Consider the following 16,952-nt stretch of genomic DNA (forward strand, 5'->3'; position numbering starts at 1 on the left):
CTATTCAAATACATGAAAATATGAAATCATAATTATAACACAAACAGTCAACTCTTCCCTACGTATCAATGGGCTGCAATATGCTACACCACAGCAAATTTGTTCAACATCATAATTTTCTTTTGCATTCTCTGTTTTTCATCCACTACATTTAAAGATTCTAATTAGGACCAAACTAGACCTGATCTCCAAATACCTTTTGTTGTTTTTATACCTGTTGTTTTTATACTGTTTTTATGTTTCTGATGGTTTTTTAAATTTTGTATACTTTTTAATGTTTACCATTTTAAACTGTTGTAAAATGGTACACATTTTTAACTGTTGTAAAACACCCCAGAGAGCGTTGGCTATGGGGCGGAATATAAATGTAATAAAATAAATAAATAAATTTATACTTAAAGGCAGTCATAGAGGGGACTTAACTGGATCAAGACCACAGTACTGGGAGATTATTATTATTAATAATTTTGGAACCTTTCCCCCTATACCATTTCTCCAGTTTGAATACCCCTCCCATCGAAAGCTGCTATTAACTGAAACTGAATTGGGGGTGGGGGGAGAAAGAGAGAGAGGTACAATACAGGTAGCTATCTTTTCCTCTATCCACAGCTAATAACTGCTTGAAGGTGGGGCAGTGATTTAAATTGGAGAAACAACACATAAGGGAGAATATTGTGGGAATAATACAGACATAAGGAATTGAATGCCAACTATTTTAGGAAGGCTATTTGGATCTTGAGATGCATCATGCTTTTGATACATTTGCGAGACCATCCTGCAAGAGAAATTATCTCCATAATAGGAAAAGGCACGCTCAATGTGTGTATGTTCTACCAAACCTATATAAGTATATGGGTTTTCAGAGAAGTTTGAATGATGCAAAAATGTACCTGCAGTAACTGGAGTCCAGGAGTGAAGGAGTAGACAGTGTTGTTAGAAGGTTTTGTTCCACCATGAGTAATTACTAGATAGGACAAGCCATTGATTTGAAATGCAATACAGCGATGAGGATTCTCAATACTAAACTCCTAAGAAGAAAACCATAAAATTAACCTTAGGTACTTTCTGTCTGTCTAGTTAATGACCTATTTGCTTTTCCCCCAAACACTTATTTTTTTAAAAATAATATTTTATTAAGGCGAGATGAAGGATCCAAAAGAACTCTTCAATCATCCTTAACTGAATAGAAGGTACAGCACAAACTATGACATTAACTTACTGTAGTTGTTGTTGCAATCTTTTTCATCTCGAAATAATGCTGAGATTAGTCTGAATTATATTTTTTAATATGTAGGCATATATATTTTTAACACTGTACCTCAACAGGAACAAAAACTCCTCGCCATTGGTATATTAAGGAATTTACAGCTGGATGTCTTCGCAACATTAGGCCATATAAAGAATCTCCTGCCATAAAGAAACACCAGCTAGATATTGATTCTTCTAGAAAACTTTGTAAGATGGACAGAACATGTGATCTGCCCTCTGCAATGAAAAGAAAATACGCACAAGTTACTGTGTGGGCTGAGAAAACAAAGGAAGAGAAACCTGCGTTACTAAAGTGGTGGTCTCAACCCAAATGTACATAATCATAAACTTGGCAAAATGTGTGTCCTGGAAAATGAGAGCAGGCAAAACAGTGTTAGGAATACAAGCAGTGACACTGGTTACGTCAACCCCAGAACCATGGAGAACAACTATACTCTCCTTGTTTTATTAGGCCAATTTGTAATGTGTGATTTAAAAACCTACTCATGAATTGACTTACTTATCCCAAATGCAGTATCAGAGAGTGTTTCCCATTCCACACTCACTGATGTGTTGATCCCATTGCTCCGAGATACTCTGAAGTAGATTGTAGCATTGGCTTCTTCAATTATGAGAGAATTTGTCCTAAAAGTTATAGAGACCATTACTAAAGCAAAGAAATGGATGTCATTCATCAGACTGGGGTATGGAGGGGTTAAGGAGCAGGATGGAAATATAAAACTAAATATATGATTAAACAAAAACAATGATAATAATGTGCCTATTCATTCTATCTGCATATTGCATATAAAATGCTAGATTTCTGAGTACACAAGAAATCTGACATAGTTTGCTCACTTGGATGTAACCACAAACTATGGTTTGAGCTAAACAAGAAGTATCCAACTGAATCTGAGCATTATTCCTTAACAACGAAGTTGTCCAATTAGCTTAAACAAGCATCAGCAGATGCCAATTATACTGCAAATGCATTATAAGTTACAGAACACCAAGATACTCAGAATCTTAATTCATCCTACTAGTTGTGCATATTAAAAATACTAAATAGTGTATTCTAAAATATACCACTATTGCAAGGAAGGAGAGTGTAAGGCCCCCCCGAAATCTCATTGTCCTTTAGTAAAGACTCAATGACCTGCAAACATTGTAATTTTGAAACACTGCTGAAATCCCAAAATGTTAAAGAGTGGATTACCAAGGTAAGGCAGCTAACACAGTTATCTACATCAAGTGAATAGTTAATAGACAAAACACAGAAAATTGTTAAGAGCTGGCAACTGTTAATCCACTTATGGAAATGAAAATAGGCGCTGATACTATTATCAGCATTTATAGTTGCTTTTCATTGTATTTGATTTTTTCATTTCTTATTTATGATATATCTTTGATACGTTGCAACTTATTGGTTTATGGGCATCTGCCTTTATCTGGGATCCAACGTTGCACGAGTGGAAGTCCACTTGTGCAATGGGACTTCCGCTCACATCTGGTCCCTCAAATCACATCTGGATGGGTCCCCAATAATCCGGAGCAGATTTTGGAGGCACACAGGGGAGAGGGGAAATCTGTTATGCCAATGGTTTCCTTTCGACTGGCAGAACAACACCATTGGATCCAAGCCATAATCTATATTTTAACAAAATTTCAGTAAATAAAAACTAAACCAACATAAAATGCAGAATCTACAAACAAACAAAGAAGTTGTATTTACTGTATTTGTAAAACTTGATGTTGTGCAGACTTCTACTGTTACTTTCTACTGTTAGTTTTTCCCTACCCTGTGCCTGCTTACCCTACCCTGTACCTGTTTGCATTCTCTTCCCCTCCTTATTGTTTTACTATGATTTTATTAGATTGTAAGCCTATGCGGCAGGGTCTTGCTATTTACTGTTTTACTCTGTACAGCACCATGTACACTGATGGTGCTATATAAATAAATAATAATAATAATAATAATAATAATAATAATAATAATACTGGTTAGCAGCATGATATACCTATTTGAAACTGGATAGATACTGAAAAGTCCCAATGGGGCCTGATTCTGCAAGACTGTGATCAAAGTTTCTACTCTTGTGCCTAATCTGGCTCCACCAGTTGGACTAAACAGAGTAATGATGAAATGTTCATCCATTTCTGGTTCGGCATCTAGTATGGCAGTAATATGCAGAGTCTGTAAGAGAAATGAAAGGTATAAACAGATAAATATTGCATCCACTAGAATCAACAATGAAACTCTAAAATGGTTTCGCAGGGTTAATTATCACTGAACTTCCAATGCTTCAGTGGACACAATTCTTTAGGTACTTTCCCTTAGTCTATCCATAGTTTAGCCCTGATTAATAGGGAATTAGTAGATATCCAAACTGGAGAGAAATAGAATAATTTTGAATAACTCACAAGCAATGATAAAGTGTTGGTGTGACTTATTACGCTGAAACAGAAATAGATGAGTACCACCTTTACTGTTTTAAATTAGATCTATTCCTAGGTTGGCCATATGCAAAAGAGGACAAAGCTCCTGTACCATTAACAGTTGTGAAGAAGGGGGAATAATGTCAGCAGGGGCAAGAGCCCTATCCTGTCTTGCATAGGGCTACCCTAGCTGTTCCACGCATTTTACATAATGTGATGGTAGAGTTCTGGAATGTATCGTTTCTGTCAGTGGGGTATATATCACATTTTTCAATGACTACGATGTAAGAAACAACCCTGTATGTATTAAACTAGCACATTAGGAAGTGCACTAAAGGTCCTTCTCTAATGTGCTGACTTACCACATGTCGAGTCCAATACAAGACATGTTTCCTGGGTTCAATACTCCCAGTGTATAGAATTACAGCATTAGGGTTTTTGTTTTGCTTTTTACATTTCAAAATATGTTCCTCATACCACCTGCAGTCTGAAGTGGTACACTCCAAAATTGTACTCTCATCGTTCATCTACACCAAGCAAGATATTCCACTATGAAAGTGGTTTATAAAAGTCAGGAGCCACACTACTGCTTTATAGCAGTATTAAAGTGCACTGACAACTGTAGGGGCCTATGACACATACTATACCGCTTTCATTCCACTTTCATAGTGTTATATCCAGCTTGGTGTAGATGTCTCATGGGCCCCAACAGTTGTCAGTGCACTTCAGTACCGCTACAGAGCAGTAGTGTAAATACTGCTATAAAGCAGTAGTGTTGCCCCTGCCTTTTATATACCACTTTCATAGCAGAATATCCTGCTTAGTGTAGATGAGCCCTCAGTCTACAAACTCATTTTGGATATATGAAAACTAGCTTTTAAACCATGCTGTGCAATAATTTCTCCTTGTTCACTAAAAGCAAACAAACATCTGTTGTATGTTTATTTAGGCTGTAATCCTAGACATGTCTTCTCAGAGGAAGAAACATGTCTTCTCAGAAGAAATCTATTGATTTCAATGGGGCTTACTCTCAGGTAAGTGGGTGTAGCATTGCAACATTATTTTACTTTTTATTTCCCCCTATATAAGCAATGAGATACACCTTAATACAAAATCACACAAAATTTCTTCCGTTCTGTAATAACTACCTGCATATTACCTTGAATCTCACTCCCTCTTCTAAAACAAGGTAGCCTTGTGATGGGGTCAAATCTACAGATGCTTCAGAAGAATTGATCTCTCGTGCAAGATACTGGACAGTCACAGTCCCAAATATTCCCTGCGGAGGTTCCCTGATAATAGTTAATACTGCAACATTTTCCATCAAATGGAATGCTGTCTGTTCGCTTAGAAAGAAATGTTCACTATTGTTGAAGGACAAAACTCCATGGCCATCATCATTGGCAAGGATGGTAACTGTGGCTTTGAACAGAAAATGAATCGAATGATTACAATGCATCTAGGATCAGCTTATCTATATATGATATATGCAGGAGGAAAATTTATTTATTTATTTATTTTATTACATTTATATACCGCCCCACAGCCGAAGCTCTCTGGGTGGTTTACAACAATTAAAAATGGTAAACATTAAAAGTATACAAAATTTAAAAACCATCAGAAACATAAAAAACAGTATAAAACCAACAGTATCCAAAAGACAGGTATCATGTCACATAGCCCCAAATTAATACTGATTCTCATAATCTTTATTATGATTAAATGGGGGTCTGTGCAATATTTACAACACAATCCTATCCATGTTCCCTCAGAAGTAAGTTTCACTGAGTTTAATGGGACTTACTCCCATATGTTTTTAAAATTGTTTATACTAGTTTTAAATGTATGTTTCTGTGTATGTTGTATATTTTTGAAGCTTAAAATTTTGTATATTGTTTTTAAATGTTTTAATCTTATGTAAACCGCCCAGAGAGCTTCGGCTATGGGGCGATATACAAATGTAATAAACAAATAAATAAAAAGTTGATATAGGACTGCAGCTTTAAGCATATGATTTCCTCATAAATGGTACCTAATTTAAATTGAGACATTTATGTAAGGATCTTAAAGTTCTAAATATGAATTGGAAAGGGAACAAGCTTTATGTGGGAGACATATCCCCCTTTTTTAATGGAATCATTATTCAAATCACTCCACAACTGCCTCTTTCATCTCTAATACATTCAAATAAGATTTGTGCTATAATTAAATAAGATGGGTCTTTTACAAAATTCTTCAGGCACAGTCCAGCCAAAAATAAATTCAGCTAATTAGGCATTTTCAAAATATTCATTCTGAATACACTGACAAAAAGTTGTATTGAAATTGGTGGGATTTATAGCCAAGGCCACAATACATGCTTATATGGAATGAAGTCCAACTGATTTCAGTGAATCATGAAACATGCTGAAGGTCAGGAAGTAATTGTGCTAGAGCCATAAAGTGAGTATATCTATTGTATTTCATTGATTCCACTACTGTTGCTTATGGTAGGTAACATGAATCTGGCTCAGTTCGGATGACACGTTAGTCAACGGTGGACTATTTAATCAACTATTGCTTAAATAGTCTCCCACTGACTAATGTGTATCTGTTGGGGGGGGGGGGGGACATGCCACAGTTAGTTATTTTTAAAAAATAAGCAACGGTTTGCAGAGTTGTTTTTCTGCACAACCGTTGCTTATTGTGTTGTGTGGCAGGCTCCATTGATTATTTTCCCTGCCGACAGGGGGCAAGAGGGACAGAACCCCCTGCCAATCTAGCCCAGCATAGTTATTGTTACTGTGGTGTAATTGAAACAGGATGCACTTAGCAACTGAACTACTAAATATTACTGCATGCAACACAGCCAATTGCAAAACAATGCAGTAGATTGTCTACTATTGCTTCTTTGTTCACAAATACTCGAGCAATTTGGTAGTTAAATTATTCTCTAGTTAGGATTTATTGGTTTTACAGAAAAAATGCATAGTTATCCATTGCTACTAATGGTGGTTTATAGAATGTCATTTTGCAACCAAAATATAAAGAAGTTGTTTCAAGATTAGTTAATATTACCTGTTGTGTTTTCTCCCAACTCCAATCCAAGGGAGGGGTTTGCTAAAATCAGCTGGAATCTTTCATTCCCTTCAGGAATCTCATCATCAAAAATCATAACATCAACATATTTATACCTTTCTCCATCATCAAAATAAAGAGTCTAGTAACAAAACATATTGGCACAATATTTTAGAAAGCAATGTTTTGAAGTTCAATACTTTTTTTATAATGTAAGCAAAGATGTAAATCCTAAGTGACTTTTAAAAAGTAACTACAGTAAGAATTAAGAAGCATTGGATCATATTCAATGGTGTCATTCCAGGAGCACAAATAATGATGCATTATTTGCAGAAACCAAGTTCTGAACTATGCATAAGAGGAGAATCCAACTCTACTTGCCACTAGTTGGTCTTATATTTACAAAGTGGTCCAATAATGCTTGCGCTACTGTTTGTGCAACAGGAAAAGTCAGCAAATAGTGTAAGCTAGATGTTTCCCAGAATAAGCCATTTTTGGATGTCAAATGAGGAGTTGGGTGGTACATGCTTGCCCCAGCTTCTGACTTCCAAGTGTTCATCCAAAGTTCAGAACTGAGCCTACATGTGTTCAATTTCTATACTTACAGGTAGGGATGTGTGGGGAATTTAATCTATGTGAATTCCTATGAGAACTGACCTGCCTGACTAATATGTGGATAGGAACACAATTTATCCTTTGGATTTAGCTGTTCCCTAAATTTTGCAATGCAGTTCTTGGCTCAAAAAACTACCAAAATATGTTTTAAAATGTATATTTTATGATAAAATGCATGCATAAAATATAAAAATATAAAATATGTTCAGAAATTTGTATTTTGTGAAAAATATGTTCAAAGTACATATTTAAATACTATTTATGCATAAATTTGCATGCAGATTTTAAAAAATTAAATTGTGTATTAATGTGTAAATAGGTACAACCATGTGAAACTGACATAGACCAGAAACAGACTGATTCTTCCTTCCTTCCTTACAGGACCTCTACATGCAGTCAGGAAACCTACATTTTTGCAGGGTTCCTGATCACACGCATAAAAGTCATACAAATCTAGGCTCTGTTCTGACCTTGAGATTATTGCATGGAGGTCGAGGATGGACATGATTCCATTTCTGCTCGCTCTATGTTCGTGTGTGTTCATCCTACATGGATTTGTCATCTCACAAGGTGTCAGATATAGGTACAAGAGCAGAGGTCTTGTACAATGTAAGCAGATTTATTAGCAAATAGTTATAGAATGTCACATGGGCATGGCTTACAGGTCAGAGGACCTGTCTATCATGTGGCTTTGAATAGGCTTTAAATGCTGGTGCAAAGCTCAATAAGCTTTGCTAGGATTCATCTCTCGACACAAGGCCTGAAATCCCTCCTGCTTTGGATTCCATCTCTGCTTGGGACTTTGAAAGCACTCTGCACATGGATGCTTTGCTATTTGGACTTTGGATATCTAAGAACTGTGCCATGGAAAGTATTGGGAGGCTTTTCATAGACTTGGAATTGCATTTGCTGTGGATTGTGTGTTTGTGGTCTGGCCTAGGTGGCAGGGAGTTGCCAGTCCTCAGCAGAAGGATGGGACTCTTGTGCCTGAGGTTTTACCTTCCCTGTGATCATGCTTATCTTGTCAGCTCAGCATTCAGCAGGCTATGTTTGATGGTGCAAGACCTTTCTTCTCTGCCCAGCTCTGGGGGCTCAGAGCATAAGTGTTTCCCCCTCCCTGGGATCTGGTTTAGGCTTTAGCCATATCCCCTGAGGTGCGGCGTCTGGAGATGCTCAAATAGGATAGTGGCTAACCCTAACCCACCCTCCGAGTGATCACCTGAAGGATCGTATCAGAAAAAGAAGCCTAAAGCTTTCTGACCAACATTCAGCTTTAAGTGGTGTTGTTTGGAGAATATAACCATGACGCTTGTTACCATGTGATTCCCTCAATAAAAAGAAGTCTCACTGATGTGAGTATATCGTGTCAGTTTGCCAGCACGTGCGAATGCCAGAGGGAATGGGCATGCCTACGACACAAGGGTTCAAAATGCAATAGACCTTGGACCTTATCAAAATGTTTCTGCTTGCTCTTGGCATACTGTGTTTGTGGAAGCAATCTCAATTCTTCCTTCTCCTCTTCCCAATGTCTAGAATATAGGAATTCTGACTAGATATATTATCTGGCTATAGTTTAGCTCTGCAAAATGTTGCTGTCTGGTGTTATGGTGAAAAGTATTGTACCATGGTTTGTTCTTACCCTTGAGGAAACATTAAAATCCAGTCCCTGCTGTGCTTCCAGATTCTGAGCATACAAGAACAAGGACACATTACCATAAGATCCTCGGTCCCGGAACACCACTAACATCAAGCTTCCATTCAGTTCACTTATTTCAAAACTGGGGTGGAAAAAAGAAAAGCCCTCTCATTATATTTATTGGCAATAAGCATAGGTCTTGCAATGACAAAGGAATGATGTGTTCAAGCAACTGAAAACAATGGATTATCTTAAATGAACATGGAACTTACTTTGTGTTTTGCCAGCCAATTACTCCTCTTGCTCCATCATTTGCATCAATAATTATCTGTGCTGCCAAACCATCTACATCTAAAGAGAAAATAGTTCTTTATTTTTTAATCGTATACAATTTAAAGCACTTCTTTAGGAGCTATGAACAAATGTTTTAGAAATATACAGAACAGGGTACATATGTCTCCAGAATACTAGATGAGATGATGATGATGATATTATAACAACAACAGTTATTTTATTTATAATTTACCATCCTTATATTTATGATAAATTATAATTTACTGTAATATAAGTTACCACTCTGCTCAAAGGCACCTGAGGTGATATAGGGACATTAATCTATAAAGTATATGTGTTTAGCCATTTTAAATGCAGAGACACTGTCCTCACTGAATAAAGGGGAGAGACATCTAACTATACAACAGGCTGTTAAATAGAGTTTAATTAAAAAAAAACAAAGTAAAAAACGAACAAACAAAAACTCTACAACAGGCCTACCTATTCTCTATGCTATCTCTAACAAACACATCTCAAGCAAATTAGCATGGTATTTTTTTGTTTAATTTACCTTTCAGTTTGTAATGAATTAACCCAGTCAAATCTACATGCATGCAAATAAAGGAGGCCAAATGGAAAATATTAGAGATATGTAACAACAAATTTGCTTAATATTAGCAGCATGAAACATATGCCATTGAAAGGCAGTAAGCCTATATACACCAGTTGGTGGGGATCATGGGCAGGACAGTGGTGTTGCACTCATCTCCTGCTTGTGGGTTTTCCATAGACAGCTGGTTGGCCACTGCGTGAACAGAGTGAGAGACTAGATAGACCTTTGGTCTAATCCAACATGGCTCTTCTTATGTTCTTAAGTCTAATTTAGCCCAGTGGAATCCAATTTAGTGCAAAAAGTTTTAGCTGGCCAAAAGCAACTTAAAAAGACTAACAGAGCAATCCTAAGGCTCCTCAGAAACTGTCTGAGGAGACATAGGGGTATATTGGATTTGCCACCCACTCCCAAGGCCACAGGCAGACCCCACAACCTTGGCGTCTGACTGCCCAGCTCTCTGTCTGTCATAGCAATTTTTGACTTCTTTTTTTTTTACAGTAATCTAAAGATTCCAGAGAATCCTGGCTTGACATGAATGAGCAAAAGAAAAAGAAAAAAGAATGAGCTGTGCTGCTTTGTTCTTCCTTGCTAGCACAACCACTTAAAAAACTAGGAAATGTTGTACAAGCCGGGGATCCTGCCATGATAAATCAAGAACCACAGTTGGTGATTCCGGCTCGTAAAGGGAGAACAAGCCTGGATCCTGGGTACAGACAACACATGAAACGAATCCTGCTAATTCACAATAATTCACACAGCCCATGAGATCTACTTCTCAGTACACCTAAGGGACTTTTGAAAGCTTGCACAAGGAGGCTAAGAGATATTTCTGTATTTATTAAAGCTAGTGCAAGAAAAGATATCAAAGTCATAGTGTATGTTACTAGATATAAGCAATCAGTGAGGCAATTCTGCAAATATGTGAAATTTATACCAAGTCTGGGTGGGAAAGATGTCAAAGGATGTATGATGAGCTCCACAGATGTTAAATTAACAAGAAAGAATTCTTGAAGCTCTGGCACATCATCCTGCAAAACAGTAATACAATAAATGCTCCAGTTAATTGTCTTTTAGAAAATATTTCAGAACCTGCAAAGGTTCATTCCAAACCTTAAGAAAGCTTTCTCCAACCTGGCACCCTCCTGATGTATTGGACTACAACTCTCATCATGATGGGAATTGCAGTCCAATACATCTGGAGGGAACCAGGTTGGGGAAAGCTGCCTTAAAACATGCATTACACCAGGTATTTCTCCAAAAAAGTAATTAACTAGACTCAGGTAGATCTTTATGTCATATTTTTAAAATGAAGGGTTATATATTTTCAAATAAACTGATAGTGACAAGTCCCATTTCCAATAGTGAAGATTTACTGCACAGTTACAAGTACCATAGCCAAGAGATGGAAAGGGGGGGAAAGACAAAGCAACCCATTATTCACTTTGAAGGCTCTGAACTGAACCACACTTATAATGAAGGTAGCCTAATGTAGCAGATTTACCCCATTCTTATCAATCTGAGTTCTCTGTCTGTGATTAACTAGTACCCTTGGCTTTTCAAACCAATCATTAGCGCAAAACTAAAACCAAAAACATGTATTTCAGAAATTATGGCATAAATCCTGCATCTATCAAAATCAAAACCTATTTTTTTCATTGTTGAATGAATAGACGATTTACCTCTAGAATAGTAACATTGATGACAGCTGATGTTTCACCTTCTCCCAAAAGCAATGATCCTGATACAGGTATGTAATCAACTCCTGGTTCAGCCAAGGTCCCTGTGGTCTGATTCCTTAAGCCAAGAAATCCTGGAACTGTTGTATAAGTGACATTGATAACACCTGGTGAGCAGGAAACAAAAGGGTGTTGGCCAACAAAAATAAATCGAGTTCAGGTAAAACGTAAAAAGAAACAACAGCATATTCTATAGGGAAGAGAGAGATGCAGAAAATGATTTAAAGTCACCATTCTATTAAAATGTATACCTGATAAGGAAGAGCTGGAATTAAATGTTGCAGCGTGAAGAGCTCCTGTTCAGGGTTCCATCCATGCCTTTTCAGGAATTCTCTTTTCCATTCCCTCTCCCACTTTGGGTAATGGGTTCTCCCCACCCTACCTCCTGCAACAGTCACTCTGCATTCCTGCAGTACTCACTGGCTCCGCTTCCCACTGCCAATTTTTCATTTGAAGTTTTTTTGTACCCCTGCAAAACATTGTGTTCTCCCTGCTGCTATCTCCCCCTTGTCTGTGGATGGCGCCGTTTTCAGTAAGGAAGGAGTGGTATTTGGAACAACTGAGTTGGCTATTATGATTTGGTTGCAGCCACAGTGCTCCAAGTTTATTACCTGCAACTGACTGAATGTATGTTTTTTTTAAAAAAAAAAACCCTCTGAAATTAGGAAGCAATGCTCCAAATGTTTCATTCAAAAACATGAAGACGTTACAATGGAAAGCCTTTGTGATCAATCACTTACTACCATTCACCCTAATGTTTAAAAGCTGCAGCTGATGCAAAACATAGCAGCCCATCTTTTAACAGGAAGCAGACTTAAAGATCACGTGACATGAGTGCTTGACCATTTGCACTTGCTGCCAGTTAATTCAATTGAGGCTGCTGATTATCACTTACAAAGCCCTAAAGAGCCTGGGCTTAGCATACTTTACAGAATACTGTAGATATGAACCTTCCTCTCATTCCTACTAATCTTTGAGATTGGCAAGTGAGGTTCTCTTTCTGTTCCTTTCCCTTGGGTAGCTGAAAATTTAAATGCGCAGAACAGAGGCATTTCTGCAGTGGTATATCAATTATGAGACTCCTTCCACAGTGTCTCAGGATTTCTTTCTCTCCAGGTGTCTGCATGCTGATGCATTTACTTGTTTTCTGCTTTTGGGTGCAATTTGTTTTACTGAATACTTCACTTGTTTTGTGATTTACTATAAAGTACTTTAGGGCGTCTTGAGATGAAAAGGAAGGTGTGTGCCTACCTAGTTTTTAGAACCCAACCTTCTCCGTATACAGACCTAGAGATCCATATTCTCTGTTAATGAAAAGCTGGATGGTTTTGTTCCCCTCTTGGACCAAAACAACTCTGGATGAAGAAGCAAAATTGAGAACTCCATGTGGTTCATCACTAGCCTCTACTGTCAAAACTGCTTCATAACCTTGGCTGTCCAGGATTGCAACTCCAGCAGAACTGACCCCTGAAAAATAAATCAATGGACTATGTTTAACAGAATGCCCATGCTAAGGAATACATCCTTTTTCAAACAGCTATAACATCAATTCAATTGTTTGAAGATGTTGTGAAGTCTATAATTTAATCAAGGGATTTAATAAGAAAGGATATTAGAACCCAAGGTCATGAAGCTGATTGGGGGGAGATTTAGGACAGATGAAATGAAGCACTTCTTCACACAGCACATCGTTAAACAATGGAATTTGCCACCATAAGATAGAGTGATGGGGAAGAGGATCCTGGACTGATTCAACAAGGTTCTTCTGCCATTCTTATGTTGCGCTATTCACACATGTATCTTCCTTATTTGATGACTGTAACTTCAAGTGATGACTTGCATGCATGAATAAGCCATCACAGATCAAACAAGACTGACAGAGCTTTCATATCACCTCAATCACAAAATGCTGCATAATCAAGTAATATGTTTTCATGTGTGACTAGTTCTAATTTGTTATGTTTCTCCAGTATAACTATGTTACCTTGAGTTCTAACGTTATGCAGGATTACTTGATATTCTTCCTTTTCTTCAGGAATATGGTCATCCAGCAGGTGAACATGAAATGTTGCATTCAACAACCCCTGTTATTTAAAGGCAGAAATTATTATAGGAAACTGTGTTCTATGAACAGTAAGGTATTTTCAGTTCAATTACATAATTCCACAGCCCCTTGTCTCCTGTAGCTGTGTTTCATCACAAGCAAAGGCTGGCCTTGCAATGTTATGAAAAGCATGCTATGTCATGCAAGTAGAAACAGATTTTCTTGCTTCTGGATATAAGGTGAATTCAATTTTTACACCTCCTTCCCAGCATAATGCTTTGGAGCCTGTTCAGACAACACTCTAAACTGTGGTTAGGCTGTTAACTCCTTTTAGCAAGTGGTTAGTGAGCATGTTTAAACCATGTTTATGTAGCCACCTTGTTTAGGAATGGTTCACACAACACTCTAAGCCATAAGAGGCCTGTTCAGAAGACACCTTAAACCCTCCTGGTCAAGAAGCAGGGTTTAAGGTTCTTGTGTGATGCATTTTGCTAAACCCTGCTCACTCACTAATCACAGTCAGACCGTCTGCAGCAGGATTAGCGGCTCTAACTGTGGCTTAAAGTGTTGTGTGCGACAGCTGTGATGTCACACACACTTGTGGTTATTGCTAGCCCCAGAGAACCACATTTTTGCTAACCACAGAGCCTGAAGTCTTGTCTGAAGAGGCCCAATGTTTTACTCAAAATGCCTACCCACCATGGCTTAGCATGTCATCTGAACAGGATCATTGAGACATTAGTAGTCCAGGGATATTCTCTAGCCTTAGTATGGAACTGACCAGCATCCAAACTACTCCCTCCCTGCCCTGTTGAAGACCTTTCCACTGTGTTCATAAAAAAGGATGTAAGCAAGTAAGGTCTGCAATCCTATACACACTTATTTGGAGTAAGTCCTACTGAAATCAATAAGACTTACTTCTAAGTACACATGTAAAGCATTGCACTGCAAATAAGGGAATAAATCTTCTTGGCTCATCTGTTCCTGCTTCACTGCAGCCATTCATGTCAAAGACAACAACGAAAAATGGTTGTAGTTACCTCCAAAAAAAAGAGCATGCCAGAAATTTTTCCAAAGTTTTGTTCAAGGTAGTGCCCAACAATTTTCCAATCAACAGTGACATTCCCAGCTCCTGGTACTGTCCTTAGCACATGAAACTGCAATACCTCTCCTAGAAATTAAAATAAAGCACAAACTAATACTTACTACAGGAAAACAGAAATCAGTTTTGTATCTAGCCTTCCATGAACTTCTTTTTGTAATCCCCATTGTAACAAATGGAAGTCTCTCAACTATACCAATGTATTCTTAAACAGCTCCAAGTTATCTCAATGGCAAATGCACATAGGACGTTTCTGGTGAGTTGTTTCTTGAATTGGTTTTAAAAGACTTTGATGCATGCAAAACAGCAAATAAAATAATCGCAGTAGCATTCTTAAAAAGCAAAATCTCAAACATATGTTTATAGAAAGCCTTGCTTTAGAGGTCCAATTCAGCAAACTATTTTAATGTAAGAGGACCCCAAACTGCCCAAATGCTAAAACTTGAAGATCTATCTTTAGTTTCATATTAGAAAGTAGAGAAAGAATGGATAAAATGCATGCTGAGAATTGAAGTATAAGCATAACTATAAGTAAATTATCATCAGAATATGCAAACAAACAAAGTATAAAAACAATAATATAAAAAGAAAAACTAAATGCTGTATGTACTAGCTATCTCGTATTAATTCCTAAAATGGTTCAATTACAAGAAATACACATAGAGTATAACATTCCGCTGTAGAGGAATGTTACACAATGCATGCAGAAAGATGATTCCATTTATTTCAGTTAAAACTTACATGATATCATCAGTGTTAAAATTCTCTTTTAATTCCAAGGACAGAATTCACAAGAAGTTAATAGTCACCTGTGTTTAACATACCACATGCATAGATACTGCTCATTCACACTTTGGTATGTGAATATATATATGGAGAGAGATGTAATACATACACATTATAAGGGCATGACATGTAAGTCAGGAACACTAGTTTTCTGCCTGGCCATGATTTTTAAAGGAGCATAGTTTTGTAATTAGGGCAGCACGGGTTACTTCTTTTCAAAAAAAGTTTCTTTTCTTCTGATATTGTACTGAATTTGCATCCAGGATCATATAAACCAAACAAGTATTATTGATGGATATTATTAAATAAACTAAGGATTGCATAGATTGTAATGTGCATAAATAAGCTGACAAGAAAATTAAGACACAAAATGTATCTTTCCTCATGTAAAAACAAAAGCAACTGAAGATTTTGCCTTGCAGAAAACCCATGTCCCTGCCATAATTATGCTGCCAATGTATTACTACTGTATTTCTCAGGTGCACAATGTTTCAGTTTGCCAGTACATACAGTATTGCAGTACATATAGTATTGCATGGTCCAAAGGAAAGAAGATGTACAGTATATAGCAGAGAAGCTTTTACTTTATAAATTAGATGCATAGTGCATCGTTATTGAAAGCACTTTTTTATTAATTAGATATTTATATTTTCTGAAATTCTGAAAAAAGGGTGGAGGAAGTTATTAAACTCTTTAAATTCACATAAATACAAATCGCTGTTATAAACAGGCCATGCATACGGGGTAATGCCAGAAACACACTCTGCAATCACAATATTTGGTACTGGGATGCAGACTTTGAGAATCCCAGCTTCCTTTTTTAAAGCAAGCTTCTGTCCTTTAAGGCTGCAGAGATAAGAATTTACTGTGAAATCTCAAAACTGATGTGAGTGCAGAAGGCTGACCGGGATTTCCAATGATCAGGGACTGGGATTCACTGCCCCTCCCCTCAATAGGAAAAACAGAATAAATTGAGAATAGATACAAATTAGCTCAGTTTGCATACAGTATACTGGCCACAATTTAGCTCTTCTTGGTAATGAATGCTGTTTACACATTTATTTAAGCTCAGAGTGCACAGAGCTCAGGGATAACTGCAGAACTTCGAGTAATAAAGAAATATGTACCTTAGGGCAGGAGGGGACAGAAGGTCAATCTCCAGATGTTTGGGACTTCAACACCCAGAAGCCCCTGCCAATGGTGGAAGTAGAGTCCAAATCATTTGAAGATATACTTTCTGCCTATCCCTGCTGTAGGGCACTGGAAGTAACATGACCCATGGATACATGAATTTTCACATGAGATGCTCTATATTTGTAATATGGGCAGAACATAAATTTAGATCTGCAGTTACTGTTAAATTTTTAATGGCCAAAAAATAGATTGCATAGGTTTGTTATCTAAAT

At 37.3% G+C, this 16,952-nt stretch overlaps 1 protein-coding gene across 1 annotated transcript in view; it reads right to left on the reverse strand.

Moving 5' to 3' along the window:
- Nucleotides 1–16,952, reverse strand: part of ADGRV1 (adhesion G protein-coupled receptor V1) — a 319,443-nt gene that overhangs the window by 215,063 nt on the left and 87,428 nt on the right. The window contains exons 35-47 of the mRNA XM_063129627.1: nucleotides 14,699–14,829; nucleotides 13,599–13,698; nucleotides 12,902–13,081; nucleotides 11,558–11,721; nucleotides 10,813–10,906; nucleotides 9,265–9,343; nucleotides 8,996–9,134; nucleotides 6,742–6,883; nucleotides 4,844–5,106; nucleotides 3,267–3,442; nucleotides 1,769–1,893; nucleotides 1,319–1,485; nucleotides 891–1,028 (exon numbers count right to left, since the gene is read on the reverse strand). Of these exons, the coding sequence (XP_062985697.1) occupies nucleotides 891–1,028; nucleotides 1,319–1,485; nucleotides 1,769–1,893; nucleotides 3,267–3,442; nucleotides 4,844–5,106; nucleotides 6,742–6,883; nucleotides 8,996–9,134; nucleotides 9,265–9,343; nucleotides 10,813–10,906; nucleotides 11,558–11,721; nucleotides 12,902–13,081; nucleotides 13,599–13,698; nucleotides 14,699–14,829 (1,898 nt within the window). The remainder of the gene's footprint in view (nucleotides 1–890; nucleotides 1,029–1,318; nucleotides 1,486–1,768; nucleotides 1,894–3,266; nucleotides 3,443–4,843; nucleotides 5,107–6,741; nucleotides 6,884–8,995; nucleotides 9,135–9,264; nucleotides 9,344–10,812; nucleotides 10,907–11,557; nucleotides 11,722–12,901; nucleotides 13,082–13,598; nucleotides 13,699–14,698; nucleotides 14,830–16,952) is intronic.

Source organism: Elgaria multicarinata, chromosome 6 (assembly GCF_023053635.1).
Source record: "Elgaria multicarinata webbii isolate HBS135686 ecotype San Diego chromosome 6, rElgMul1.1.pri, whole genome shotgun sequence".
NCBI classification, from domain to species: Eukaryota; Metazoa; Chordata; class Lepidosauria; order Squamata; family Anguidae; genus Elgaria; species Elgaria multicarinata.